This window comes from Sturnira hondurensis, unplaced genomic scaffold, assembly GCF_014824575.4.
Source record: "Sturnira hondurensis isolate 20B ecotype Veracruz unplaced genomic scaffold, ASM1482457v3 Scaffold0007797, whole genome shotgun sequence".
NCBI lineage: Eukaryota > Metazoa > Chordata > Mammalia > Chiroptera > Phyllostomidae > Sturnira > Sturnira hondurensis.
The window spans coordinates 667,466-682,513 of NW_028080428.1; the positions used below are offsets into that span (position 1 = coordinate 667,466).

At 41.8% G+C, this 15,048-nt stretch overlaps 1 protein-coding gene across 2 annotated transcripts in view; it reads left to right on the forward strand.

The window, feature by feature from the left end:
* RTN3 (reticulon 3) overlaps positions 1–15,048 on the forward strand; it is a 52,780-nt gene that overhangs the window by 2,951 nt on the left and 34,781 nt on the right. The window contains exon 2 of one of the 2 annotated variants that reach the window (XM_037052994.1): positions 13,081–13,137. The exons of the other annotated variant lie outside the window; for it this stretch is intronic. Within the exon in view, the coding sequence (XP_036908889.1) occupies positions 13,081–13,137 (57 nt within the window). The remainder of the gene's footprint in view (positions 1–13,080; positions 13,138–15,048) is intronic. 2 annotated transcript variants of the gene reach the window in all.

The window sequence follows — 15,048 nt, forward strand, 5'->3', positions numbered from 1 at the left end:
TGTTATATATACTTTTTTTTAATCCTCACCCAAGGACATGTTTATTGATTTTAGAGAGAGGGGAAGAAAGGGAGAGAAACATCATCGATTGGTTCCTTCTCATTCCTGCCCCAACCAGAACCTGTCACCTAGTTATGTGCCCTGACCAGGAATCAGTCCCACGGCCTTTTTTGACTTACTGGGCAATGCTCCAAGTGAACCACACCGGCCAGGGCTTTGTTCTGTATACTTTTTATGGCATCATTTTTATACTTTGTTCTAACAAAATCAAATGTATATAATTTGTATTTTTAGTCTTAACTAAGAAGGAATCTGACCACCTGTTCTGCACTGACTGTGTCTGTATATATCCATGTCAGATCATCAGGAGCCCTGGAACATGGCGATAAACACAGGCTTGAGCCCCAGACACATCTAGGTTTGAGTTCTGACTCTTACGAGTTGGATGACCTAGCGCACACCCTGAGCCTCAGCAGTGGGACCTAGCCTTGCACCCTCAAATCCTAGCCTTTATTGAATTACAATACCTAATATTTGATGCATCTGTTTGTACATTACAAACTTCTGCACATAGATACAAAATAAATTATAAGTGAGAAACCATAACCACCTTCCTAATAACGGAAGATCTTAATGCCTTTTTTCTTTCTTGAGTTCATTGTTTCAGCTTTTGACCCTTCACATTAATGTCTCAAAGCCGCTGCCTCTCTCACCCAGCTGGTCTGTTACAGAAGTGGTGGTTGAGTGCAGGGAAAGCCAAGGTGTTTTGTACGTGGCTCGGCATGACATTTATATGCTTAAATATCATCGGCAGCATTCTGACCATAATAAGTGTAGTTAGAATACGTTATGAAACTCCCATCACTGGAAGCAAGAGTCCAGGAGACAGCAAAAATGGTTACGTCGATGCAGTTTACAAATGCCTGTGGCTTTGGATGATTTTTATTCCCCAGGAATAAAGGGTTTCTTTTAATGCTCCTTTCTCTTAGGGTCAAATTCACGCCACTTTGACCAAATAAACCAGTCTATGGTATATTTAACAGGCTTACCTTAACCAGAAATTGAAATCTCTAGGGGACTGTTTATTGAGTTGTGGTAAGAGCATCAGTGTTTTTATTTTTTATTGTTTTAGAGATGGTCTGGAAACAAAATGAAACTAATATAATTGCTTTTATTGTATTTTTTGGTGAGGAAATTATATATTCTTCCTGTTTAATCCCTTGTGTTTCAAGCACTTGTAATTTAAGTTTGGTGGTGGAGGAACTGGTAGCGCCGCGTCATTGAAGGGAAAAGGGAAGGATGAGGTTTCCAGTCCGACTGAGCCAGGAGGTGGTTTGTTCTGCAGAAAGGCGTGTCTCTTTAGACATCCCACAGTCACAGAGTTGGTGAACCGTGCGTATTCGTGTATATGTGGCTTACATTTTGTGATCAAACGTAGCTTACAATTTATTGTTAATGATGAATTTATAATTACCTAAACTGTACAGACTTGTGATCAATATATAAATTTCATAGTATAACTTTTTAAATAAAAATCGCCAGGCTGATATTATATTTAGATAATTAACTCGTTCATAAGTTGCCCGGGAAACAGACTTACCTGTTTTTCTGTTTGTTTATAATAACTCTTCTAGAATTATTTGAATCATTGGGTATGTTATAGATGTTTTAGAAAAAGTGTATATTAAATAAGCTTAGCCATCATCAGTATTGCTTGTGATTGCATCATCGGAGTCTTTTACTACGCATCTGTGACTTATGTAAGACGTTACTCTGTGTTACTGCAGTTTCAGAGAGAATCCCTTTAAATACTATGTAGGATTTGCATTTGTATTTTACATTATTGGGAGGAGAGCTTGTCAGCAGGTAACCCACTCTGGTCGCCTTTTTAAATTTCAAAGAAATACTCTTTTTTAAAAAAAATTATTTATTTTTAGAGAGAGGGGAAGGGAAGGAGAAAGAGAGGGAGAGAAAAATCGATTTTTGCCTGTCAAACGCCAGGCAAAACTCCCAATTGGGGACCTGGCCTGCAACCCAGGCAAGTGCCCTGACTGGGAGTCAAACCAATGACCTTTTGGCTCACAGGCCAGCACTCAATCTACTGAGCCACATCCACCAGGGCTCAAAGAAATACCCTTAATCTGTTTTCTCCCTGTAAAAATTAATTCATTCTTTTTTTCTCCCTGTGAACATGTTATAACCTAAGCAAGAAAGGATGTGAGCTTTTCGACATGTTTCTCATTGGCAGCTTGCCCTCGAGGGTATATTGAAGGGTAAACTAATACAGAGCTTCTTTTGTCCTGTTACTTGAAAGCATTTCAACAATGAGCATTGTCTTTATTTTACATAGGAAGTAGAAATATTTAACTTTTATGTCTTTAGGTTTGTGTATTGCTTGTGGTTTGCCCATACATTAACTTCATTTAACAAATATTCAAGCATATATTAAATCTGTTAGGTGCTGTGGGAGACAGGAAGGTAAATAAAACACAGATTGTATCATCCCTCTAAGGGCAGTACTCAGCAGCACAAAGTCTTGCGTTACGCTTCTCTGTGAGGTAGCCAGGGAGCGATGCAAACCTCATTTTACAGATGGGAAATCGGGTGCAGAGACTGAGTGCTCTGCCCAAAGTTCTGTGGCCGTGATGCTGAGGGTGGGATGAATCTAAGGGGTTGAGGGCCCTGCTCAGTTGTCTTTCAGTTATAGACACTGTCTCTCCGAAAGGTTTAAAATGCGATTGAAATGGTTCACTCACCCCTTAAGTTACCAGTTTTAACTTTGAGTTAATCTCCAGTTCCATGGTTTGTAAGCCATGTGGCTTTTTGCTCCACTGTTGTCAGGTTCCCCAGTTATTTTCCTCATCGTTAAACCCAGTGTTCACTTCTCAGTCCTCATCTTAAATGCTCTTTCAACAGCTTTTGGTAACATTGATCAGTGCCTCCTCTTTCACACACCTTTGTTGTTGAGACGTAATTCACATAACATAAAAAGCACCGTTTAAAAGTGGTTTTTGGTATATGTACAAGGTTGTGTAACCATCATCACTGAAAAATTTTATCACCCCCCAGAAAAGCCCTGTTACCGGTCATTCTCCGTCCCTCCCCCCATCCCTGGGCACAAACACTAATCTACTTTCTGAGTCTGTGGATTTCCTGTTATTGGGATTTTATGTCGCTGATTCTTCATCTTCCCAACATCTAAAATTCACAGTGCTCCAGTACTCACTTCTCAGAACTTTTGTCTGTTTTCATTGGTCTCATTTATGTCATCCATCTCGTGGTGTGAAGTACCATTGAGGACTTCCAAATCTTCATCTTAGGCCTCCATGTCTTCATAGCCATCTCAGGCTTACTATGTCTGAACTGAACTTTATTTACTAAGTCTGATCTTTCTTATAAACTTCTTGCTCTCACAGTTTTCTTCTTCTCAACAAAAGGCCATTCTATCCATCTTTTTTGCCCAAATCAAAAAGTTCGGAGTCATCCTTAACTTTCTTTCCTTCATACAACTATCAGCAAATCCTACTGATTCTACCTTCAAAGTATATCTAGTGTCTGACCAATTTTCTCACTTCCGTTGCTACCCCTGTAAACAGCCAGGCTATTACAGCTCCTCTGGTTATTGTGTTTGCCTCCTAACACCTCTGCACTTTCTCCCTTGCCTCTCTCCAGTCTGTTCTCCACACAGCAGCTGGTGCAAATCTGTGAAAAATTTCAGTAGGATCATGTAGCTCTCGGGCGCGTGCTCCAGCGGCTTTCCGTCTCAGAGTGAATGCCAGAGTCCTGAGAGGGTGTGTGAAACCCCGTAATATCTGGCCCCAGCTGCCTCCAGTTGCCTCCTTGGTCACCCAGCTTCAGTCCCGCTGACCTTGCTGTTCTTCACACCAAGAGCACCCTCTGCCCCAGAGACTTATTTGCTGTGCACTCTGCCTAGAGTGCACTTCTCCTGCATCTTCTCTAGGTCTTTGCCTGGCCAGGCTATTTAAATTGTATAAGGGGGAAAAAAGTCCTTATAGCCCTCTCTTCATTATTCTTCTTAACTACTGGTCATAATCTGTCTTACTATATCTTACGTATTATTGTCTTCTATACCAGAATATAAGTCCCATCAGAGTGGAGATTATTGCTGTTTTACTCACTTTTATCCCGAATGCCTGAACAGAACCTGGCACAAAGCAGGCCCTTGGATATTTTTGAATGAGAGCAGAAGCCTTACCATTTTTGTTGTGCAACTAAAACTAGTCCTTGTTTCATAATAGGTGTTCAATAAATGTTTATGGAGTAAATGAATGGACAGAGAAACTCCAGTCCCAGAAGGGACTGCATAAGCTTTCACAGGGCTCATCAACTGCTGTGAACTCCTGTCATTCAGACATCTCAGGTAAAGAGCAGCCATGTTAGGAGTTTTACAGAAACTTACCCCTGTGGAAACCGCTATCTCTGTTTAGGTGCTGAGAAGAGGGTTTTTATGTAAGTCCTTAAAACTATGTCTCTAATAAATGTAACTTATGTTTTAAGTTTGACTTCTTTCACTGTTATCATTACTTGTGGACTCTTAAAAAACCCATTTTCCACCAATGGCATTACCCCAGTAAAGTGTTGTGGTTTTGTTTGTTTGTTTGTTTAAGTAATGGATTTTTGTTTTTAAGATTTTATTTATTTATCTTCAGAGGGGAAGGGAAGGAGAGAGGGAGAGAAACGTCAATGTATGGTTGCCTCTCGTGGGTCCCCTGCTGGGAACTGGCCTGCAACCCAGGCATGTGCCCTGACTGGGAATCGAACCACGATCCTTTGGTTCACAGGCCCGTGCTCAATTCACTGAACTACACCAGCCAGGGTGTAGCCTTCTGAATGCTAAATTTTGGTCTGTTAAAAAGATTCACTTCCAGGTACTTCCAGTCAAGATAGAGGTGGAGGTAAACACAGCTTACCTCCTCGCACAACACAAAAATTACGACTAAACTACAAAACAACTATCACCAAGAAATGTCAGAAAATTGAGCTGTATGGAATTCCAACAACCAAGGAATTAAAGAAGACACATTCATTCAGATGGGTAGGGGCAAAGACATGGAACAGGAGGTCCTACACCTACGTGTGGTGGATAAAAATTGGGAGGGATATTTGGGGGTGAGGGATCCCAGCCCCACACCAAATCACTCAGCCCAGGGTTCCAGTGCTGGGAAGATACGTCCCCACAACTGGCTGCAACAGCCAGTGGGTGTTGAGGCAGCTGAAGAAACGGCAGGGTTCTTAGGCATCTCCTCTCAAAGGGTCAGCAGCAGACTTAGGGTTTATGCTGGCTCACTCCCTCTGGGCTCTAGCACCAGGGCAGCAGCTCAAAGGGCACTGTTCGCATGCGGGGAGAAGCTAAAGTGTCTGGCATCAGGACAGGTGCTGGGAGACAGCTTCCTCCCATACAAAACTCTAGAAGCAGAGTGGCAGCCGTTGTCCTTTCTCTGAGCCTCCCCGACACAGAGCCACAGAGCGTGAGCACCGTATCTGAGACTCCATCAACCCGGTTCACGGGGTGGCCCCGCCCAGGCTGTATTACCTCAGGCTCTGCCCTGTCCAGCTTGCAGGTGGCTTTTCTACATTAGACCGTGCTACTAAGACGGAGTCATAGCAGCTCTACCTGCTATGTAGGAACAAACAGGGAGGCTGCCAAAGTGCGGAGACAAAAGAATACGGCCCAAATGAAAGAATAAAGCAAAACTCAAAAAAAAGAACCAAACAAAATGGAGAGAAGCAATCAGAATTGAAAACACTGGTTAAGACGCTCAAGGAACTCATTGGGTACTTCAACAGCATAAAAAAGACCCAGGCAGAAAAAAGGTTACACTAAGTGAAATAGAGGAAATTTTATAGGGCATCAACAGTGTAGTGGATGAAGCTGAGAATCAAATCAATGATTTGGAACACAGGATGAGTGGATAAAACAACTATGGGACATTTACACAATGAAATACTACTCAACTGCAAAAAAGAAAATTTTATCCTTTGCAACAGTATGGAGGGACCCGAAGAACATTATGCTAAGTGAAATAAGCCACTCAGAAAGACAAATACTGTATGATTTCACTCATATGTGGGATCTAATGAACAAACCAAACGGACGAGGAAAATGGGGCCAGACTTATAGATGGAGAGCAGGCTGACAGCTGGGGTCGGGGGAGGTTAGGGGTGGGGAGATTGAGTAAAAGAAAAGGAGTCGTGGTTGTGGACAACAGTGTAGTGATTGCTGGGGGGACGGGTATAGGGGACAAAATGGTAATGCCATTAATTTCCATCTTACACCTAACAAAATCTGAGATTTTGATTTAATACATTTTGTACAATTTTTGGAAATGGCTAAGACACTTCTAAAAGTAACGATAGTGCTGCTATCTGAAAGTTGGGTTATTAAAATATTTATAGTCGATGTCCTATATACACATTTCATTTTGTTTCTGTTAGACTTTCTTGTTTCTTTGGCAACGAGAATTCTGCTTGTTCTTGCTGTTAGATTGTACATCCATCTGTTCCATAAATGTACAAAAGACAGCTCTCCAACTGGTGTTGCAACAGGAGAGGGGGCGTCTTCATAGTGAGCTTCATTTTGATTTATGCTGGAGGGAACTACTAACTAAAAATCTCTTAGTTTCGTTTCCCCAGACATTTGTTAAGCCTCTGTGATGATCAGGCCCCCGTACTCTGTGCCTTCTTTTTTTTTTTAATATAATTTTTATTTAATTCTTGTTCAAGTACAGGTTTCTGTCTTATATTCCCAACCCTGCCCGCCCCCCACCCCATGCTCCCCGTTTTTTTTTAAATTTTATTTATTTATCTTTAGAGGGAAAGGGAAGAGAGAAGGAGAGAAGTATCAATATGTGGTTGCCTCTCATGAGTCCCCTACTGGGAACTGGCCCACAACCCAGGCATGTGCCCTGACTGGGAATCGAACCACGATCGTGATCGTGTGGTTCGCAGGCCTGAGCTCAATCCACTGAGCTACACCAGCCAGGGCATTGGTTGATTCTTATATGTGCCCTGACTGGGGATTGAACCTGCAACCTTGGTGTATTGGAAGAATGCTCTAACCAACCAAGCTACCCAACTAAGGCCATAATTGGTCTATTTTTATTGTAGTTATGTTAGCTCTAAAGAAATGAATAAAAAGTAACCTGCCAGTATATGTAGTGTGGGAAGTGCTTAATGACTTGCTTCCAATGAGCACAATATGGAATGGCAGGAAGCAGTGACACCATGGAGAAACCTGGCAAAGTTTCTCAGCCAGGGGATCAAAGTTAACATCATCAGTCGTGAGTCATATTGCTAGCATGTACTTTTTTTTTAAGAAGGGAAGGGGTGAGAAAGAGAGGGAGAGCAATGTCCACGTGAGAGAGAAACACGGGCTGGCTGCCTTCCATACGCACCCCAGCCAGGACCTACCCGCATCCCAGGCCTGAACCCCGTGGGCGATCTAACAGTGAACATCTGTTTGTTGGACAGTGCCCAGCCAACTGAGCCACAAGGGACGGGCGATGGCGTGTACTTTATTGAGATACAAGAATGGCCCTTCACCTAAGTGTTCCCCCCAAACCATCTCTAGTCGAACTATGAGAGAAACTTAAGACAAACACAAATTGAGGAACATTCTGTGAAATATCTTTAAAAGTATTTCTTAGAATTGCCAAAATCATCAAAAGCATCAGAAATTTGTCACAGCCCAAAGAAAGCTAAGGAAACAAGACTACAAAATGTGACATGGGCCCTGGCCAGCGTGGCTCAGTCGGTTGGCGCGTGCCCTGTGACAGGGTTGTGGGTTGGATTCTCAGTCGGGGCAGTACCTGGGTTGCGGGTTCAGTCCCGGCACCCGCCATCCACGGTCATGTGCATGCAGGAGGCGGCCAATGGATGCTTCTCTCTCACATCATGTTTCTCTTGAGAGCAATGAAAACTGTCCTGAGGTGAGGATTAAAAAAAGTGCTGTGGTGTCCTAGATGGGACTTGGGAACAGAAAAAGGGCACTAGGGAAAAAAATAATGAAATCTGAATGAAATATGGGGCTTAGTTATTAATGATGTATCAATATTGGTTGTGACCAGTGTCCCTTCATACTAATGAAACAGGTTAACGCTGAGAGAAACTAAGTGCTGGATATAAAGCAACAATGTGCTTTCTTGGGCCTTTTCTGCAAATCTAAGTTTTTTAAAAAGAAAGAAAAGCCTTCATCATGAAATAGATAAAACATTGGGAGAGGCACAGAGAGGTCGACTCACTACTAGTCACTGATACAGTGGAGGTCCTAGTTAGCACAGAACGGTAAGAAACGGCATAAAGGTTGGGGGACTCAGTCTGCCTGTCCCTGGAGATCTGTTGGCGGAGGCGGCACTAACTGACTAGCAGCTTCGGAGATGACGGAAGTTGTCGCCAAGAACTGGGATCATGAGAAAGACTGGAAAGACTGCCCGTTTTTTGGGCCTAGCTATAGAGCAGAAAGGAAAATGGCAAATTATAAAAATAATTTGTTTAAATGTTAGGATATTAATGTTAAAATATGTCTAAGAGTTGATGAATTTCTGATGTTAATTTTAGGTAAAGTTTTAAACACTTTTCCTTATGTCTTAGAAGATGCTTTAATACTCTGTAGAAACTAACATACACAAAAAAGCTTTAGGTTCAAATGTACAAGTCATTCTACAGAGTTGTTCCTGAAAGTAACTTGCTTCTCTGTCTGAAATATATAGTCTGTTGAAACCTATATAATTTTATTAACGAACATCACCCCAAAAAATTCAGTAGAAATTTTAAAAGTGGCCACCAGGAGCAATGAATGAAAAAAATACTAATGAATTTGCTTCCATTAAAGCCAAGAAAGTAGAATTTAAAAAATTAATAATAGTCCTGGCTGGTGTTGCTCCATGAATTGAGTGCCAGCCTTCGAACCAAAGGGTTACAGGTTTTGTTCCCAGTCAGGGCACATGCCTGGGTTGCGGGGCAGGACCCCCGTGGAGGGTGTGTAAGAGGCAACCACACATCGATGTTTCTTGATGTGTGGATGTTTCTTGACCTCGCTTTCTCCCTCCTTTCCCCTGTCTCTAAAAATAAATAAAATCTTTAAAAATATATGTTTAAGGCGTTTTTTAATAACTTCCATCCTCATCTCAAACTAGTGTGTGTGGGTTTTTGGTTTTTTTTTAAAGATTTCATTTATTTATCTTTAGAGAGGAAGGGAAGGAGAGAAGGAGAGAAATACCAATGTATGGTTGCCTCTCATGAGTCCCCTTCTGGGAACTGGCTTGCAACCCAGGCATGTGCCCTGACTGGGAATCGAACCGTGATCCTGTGGTTCGCAGGCCCGAGCTCAATAGACTGAGCTACACCAGCCAGGGCTGTTTAAGGCATTTTTATTCCTAAAAATCTTCCCTTCCACTCTGCCTATCCTGCTAACTGCTGTCTTGTGTTTATTAGTCCCTTCCTTTATCACCCATCTTGCTGTTGGGGCTTTTAAAAGTTTTATTCATGCCTCAATCTTCAGTGTCTGGCCCCCACCACCACCACCCTAACTACAGGGTTGTCAGTGCTAAATTACTTGCTGACTTAATGTCATTGACCCATTTCAAAGTCTCGACTGTTGGTTTTTGACTTTTTAAAAAAGATTTTATTTATTTATTTTTAGAGAGAGGGGAAAAGAAAAGAGAAAGGGAGAGAGAGAAAGAAACATCGATGTGTGGTTGCATCTCACACACCCACCTACTGGGGACCTGGCCCAGAACCCAGGCATGTGCCCTGACTGGGAACTGAACCTGCGACCCTCAAGTTTACAGGCTGGCACTCAGTCCACTGGACCACGCCAGCCGGGGCAGCTTTTGACTCTGTCAGTCATTCTCTAAAGTGTTCTTTCTCTGAGTTATATACCATTTTCCCCTGAATTGACCGGTTCTTCTCTCTTGTACCTCTTTAGATATTGGTATATCTCAAGATCCCATTGTAAAACCTCTCCTTCTCCCTGGACGCGTCCGTTCACTCCAGCGGTGTCAGTTTATGCTAAATGTTAACTCGCAGGTATTCATCTCTAGCCCTTTCCGCTCTCCTGAGCCTGTCATAGTGGTGCAGTTTCCACTTAGACGTGCCTTAGACAACTTATTTTTTTTAGTGAAAGCTAATCTAAGGAATTTCTTCTTTGTTCCGTACCCCAGTCAGTGGCATTTCATTTTGTCACTCAGTCCTTTAGCTTTTACTTACCCCATCTCCAAAACCCAAATGATTCCAAGCTCTGTGTTCTGTGTCATCAAATCTACCCTCTCACTCCCATCCTCACCGCCTTACCTCATGCCCTCCTGTCCTGCCAAGATTATGCAGTAGCTTTTCAGTTAGGTCCGCGCTCTGCACTACTTCACTGCTGAGGTTCTTTTTGAAACACATGTCCTGTTGTCACTCCCTTAAGACTTTCGGTGACTCCTCATTTCACATAGGCTGGAATCCAAACTTCATTACATGACCTGTGAAGTCATTTGGAACCTGGCCAGCGGTTCCTTCTCTCCAGAGTGCCTTCCCCATCCTTGTTCCCCTTTACCACCAGGGGTGCCGTCTCTCCTGCGTTTCATCCCAGTGACTCTTTCTGGGCCTGGCTCCTTGAAGATAATGTTGGTTTGATTAATAGCATTTGAGAATTAAGGTCACTCTTCTTGGGTTTAGTTTTGTGTAGCGTGAATGTGGAGTATGAGTACATTGGGGTTTTGTAAATTAGAAGGCCTCGTGCAGTGTTGTTGCAGATGAGTAACTGGTTATCTGTGTTCTGTATCAGAGCAGATGCTGTGCATGAAAATGTGTGTGTTGAAATTTTCCATTAGGAGGAGGTGTTAGGTGGAGGCAAAAAGGCACATTCATGGGATGTTTTTTTTGGCGTTGGGCTTAGCACTTGGTTTTTCAAGTTTATTCTGATTTAAACTCACTAGTTAACATATAATTATGTTGAAAGTAGAATGATATAGGAATGAACCCATCTGGAAACATTAAAGAAATAGATAGAAATGCTTGCTTAAAAAAGGAAAGAACAGACCTGGCTGGTGTAGCTCAGTGGATTGAGCGCGGGCCTGCGAACCAGAGGATCGCGGTTCGATTCCTAGTCAGGGCACATGCCTGGGTTGCAGGCAGGTTCCCTGCAGGCCAACTCCCAGCAGGAGACGCACAAAAGGCAACCATACATTGATGTTTCTTTCCCTCTCTCCTTCCCCTCTAGAGATAGATAGATAGATAGATAGATAGATAAATAAATAAATAAAATCTTTAAAAAAAGGAGCTAATTACAAATGACCACATTTTTTTAAAAAAAGGAAAGAACAGTTTTTCATTTGTGGGAATAAATATAGTTAAAAAGCATTTGGTTTTTAAATTCTGGTCTTGAGTTACTGATTGGCTGCCTGTTGTCCACTAAATTCTGCCTTGGAGCTAATATACTTCATCTTTGTTGACTGAATAGTTAGTTTTCTTAAATGAGTACTTGTCCGTATAGCTGTGGCCCATTTCTTTAAAGCAATCTCCTCATTTTAGTATTTTTTTTTAAAGATTTTATTTATTTGTTTATCTTTAGAGGGGAAGGGGAGAGGGAGAGAAACATCAATGTATGGTTGCCTTTTGTGCGTCTCCTGCTGGGAGTTGGCCTGCAGGGAACTGGCCTGCAACCCAGGCAAGTGCCCTGACTGGGAATCGAACCGTGATCCTCTGGTTCGCAGGCCCGCGCTCAATCCACTGAGCTACACCAGCCAGGGCCTCATTTTAGTATTTCTAATACTCTGGAAACATTTTTATAACTGCAAGAAAAAAGAGGAGTTAACAAGTAAAGATTAGTATGTTCAGGTGCCCTTTCAGGGGGTTTTGTTTTTCACTGCTGCGTTCATTAATTATCTCCTCATTTTTACTGAATGGTCATGTATATTCTTAGTTTGTTTGACTTTTTTTTTTAAAGATTTTATTTATATTTAGAGAGAGGGGAACAGTGGAAGAAAGAGAGGGAGAGACACATCAGTGTGTGATTCCCTCTCATGTGGCCCCCACTGGGGATCTGGCCTGCAACCCAGACACGTGCTGTGACTGGGAATCGAACAGGCAACCCTTTGGTTCGCAGCCTGTGCTTAATCCACTGAGCTACACCAGGCAGAGCTCCCAGCCTTCTTTTAAGGGCCAAACCTTGTAGTGAAAAACAAATCTCCTTCCCATGCCAGACCTCGAAGTCCCTTTTGCTAGTCCCTTTTTGTTGCCAGTTAACAGATGGGGGCACACTGTAGGCACTTCTGCCCTTTGCTTTTTAGTTTCATGTATCAACATGTATTTCAACATCTATACCTGGATCTCATGCTTTCATAACAGCAAGTATTAAATTATTTAGTCTTCTGTTGATGGTCATTTAGATTATATCTAATACTTACAATTATTGCTCTTAGGAATATCCTCATACACATGATATGCAAATATACCTATAGGTTAAATTCCCAGAAGTATAACTGCCAAGTTAAAGAATACATGCACGGGGTTGTGAGGAAGGTATGTATGCCTTTAAAATGTTAGTTTCCAAAGTTAGAGGAGTACAGTTTAGAAGATGAAGATTCTCGTGTAAACCTATTTTCCCTGTGAACTGTGTTATTTTTTAAGTATTCGGGGTCAACTTTGCCTATTTGTCAGCTTTGTATGTTTAAATGCTTATATTTTAGTGACTGACTCCACTAAATGCAGCTTAAAATGGTTAAAAGCAAGTATCACTTAATAATCAGATACCTATTTTCCTTTCCTACAAAGAGTTGCAGGGGAGCGTCATCTTTCTTGATTGTTTGACAGTGTTAGGAGTCCCTCTTTTCCTCCTTTGAAGGTGAGACTGTTTGACTCCAAACCCCCCCCCAAATGGATTAACTTTTAGAAATGCATCTCAAAATGAAGTGAGGTTTTGCTATCAGGTGAGTGAAAACAGTAATTGGAAATAAAGGCTTGAATTTTCCCCTCTTGCTTAAACCCAATGAAATTATGATGCTTGGCCAAAATAAAATAAAAGTTAAAATTTCTTTGCGAGGTTGTCAAATTCTCACGCTGTATATTTTCTTTCAGATTCCTTTGTTTCTTCCTCTTCCTCTCAGCCTGTGTCTCTATTTTCGACCTCACAAGGCAAGTCTGTCGTTTTGTGTGTGTGCATTAATAAAAGAAAAATGTTGAGAAAGAGGCTGTAACTGGGGGTATGAGGCACAAGTTTTCTGTTGCCCCCAAATCCCTTTCAGTAAAGACCAATGAAAGCCAGTCCTTTATGTTATTTAGCAGTTTCCAGTGGATTTCCTGTGAAGGTTAATAAAGTAGAGCAAGGCTAGGTGGACCCTTCAACATAGCATAAGCTTGAACTGAGATGTGATTTTGAGTGTTTCTTAAACCCAAAAAACTCTCCCACAGAATTTGGAATAGATAGAATTGTGGCTCAGAAAACAACCCACTCCCAGAATCCATTTAACTTATTGTAACTGCTTTGGGGAGGTACTGGATTTTGAAAAATGATAAGAGTGTGCTTCAGCTGCGCCCATACACTCCATTAGCTAGAGTTTTTTAGTGTGAACTTCTCTGAGACTTGTCCAAGAGCTAGGCTAGTTCTAAATTGCCAAGGAACATTAAACAAGGCAACTGATTTTGGGCAATTGAAACTTACTTGCCTACACATTATGTTGTGGCTTGGTTGTTTGGGGGGTTTGGTTTTTGGGCTTTTTTACCATCTGCCAACTAGTGAGGAAGGGAGTCTGTTACCTGTAGGTTTGTGAGGGAGCAGCACCGCCGAGAAGCTAGGAGAGAGCGCTGTGTGTTTCGTGGGTTCGCACTGATGATGGAGCGCTGTTTCGCTCGTGCTGTGGTGTCGACATCAGATATAGGTCAGTGGGAAACCCTTATTTTAAAAAAGGTACTTAAACTCACTAGACAGGCCCAAGAAACCCCGTGCAAACAGTTAATTGTCCTCACTAAATTCTCTAGATGCAAAGTCTGGACACTCGTTTGTTAGGAAGACTTTGACCTTACAAGAATGAAAACGTAATGGAATAAAATTAATTTAGTAAATTTGTTCTAGGTTTAATCTGCTTCTTAGGAAGCATGGCAGATTGTCATTTCTAATTCAGGTCGCTTACATGAGAGCCCCGACCTGAATAATGGGCCCTACTGTGTGAGTTTGGCACCTTGTGGGTCACATCACGACCTTTGAAATGAATGTGTTCACATTAAAAGATAAATATTTTGTGAATGTTAGCAAGTGACTCAAACCTGCAGAGTGCTTCTTGACATCTGGAACCCAACCAGAATGATATTTTTAATGGGTTTTTTTCCCTCGTTAGAAATTTTAACAATTCAGGTAAATAGGTATTACATTGATTCCACTCTGGAAAATAAACCAGTAACAACACAATGTAAGTAGAACAAATAATTATTATACTTCTCTACTGTAAATATTCCAGACATTTAAAAATACCTCCTTCATAGTTAACAATTTTCAGTCACTTTTTATTATAGAAGGGTAATTGATGCCCTGACAAGTGTAACAGTGCAGCCCAGCACACCCCTAGCATGTGGAATGTTGGGAAGATAACCACCATCGCTTTTAAAACTGTTTTAATCGTTGTTAGGAAAAATTACACCTACACTGACATAGAATGGAAGTCAATAAAAAGGATTTTTTAAATTAAAAACTAATGTTTGAGTAGGCTTAAGTTTACAGTGAGTATGAGAAGATAAAGAAGATGAATGTGTCATTCTTTCTTTTAGCTCATGTGGAGAGTTATTTTGACCAGGATAGTGTTACCACTAAAACAGTGTGGTAAAGAGGTGATTAAAAATGCCCTGTCTCTGAAGGTGTTTCAGTCTGGCCTCTGTCGTGGCGTTTCCTTCTGCAAAACACACACACACACACACACACACACACACACACACAGTGGAAAAGTAACCCTGTTGGTGCTCTGCCTCGTGGGCAGGCCTAACGATCAGCCTGCTCGTTTGCGGTAGCACCTTGGCAAGTGGTTAGGTGTGTTCTAAAGTAGCCAAGACTGATGC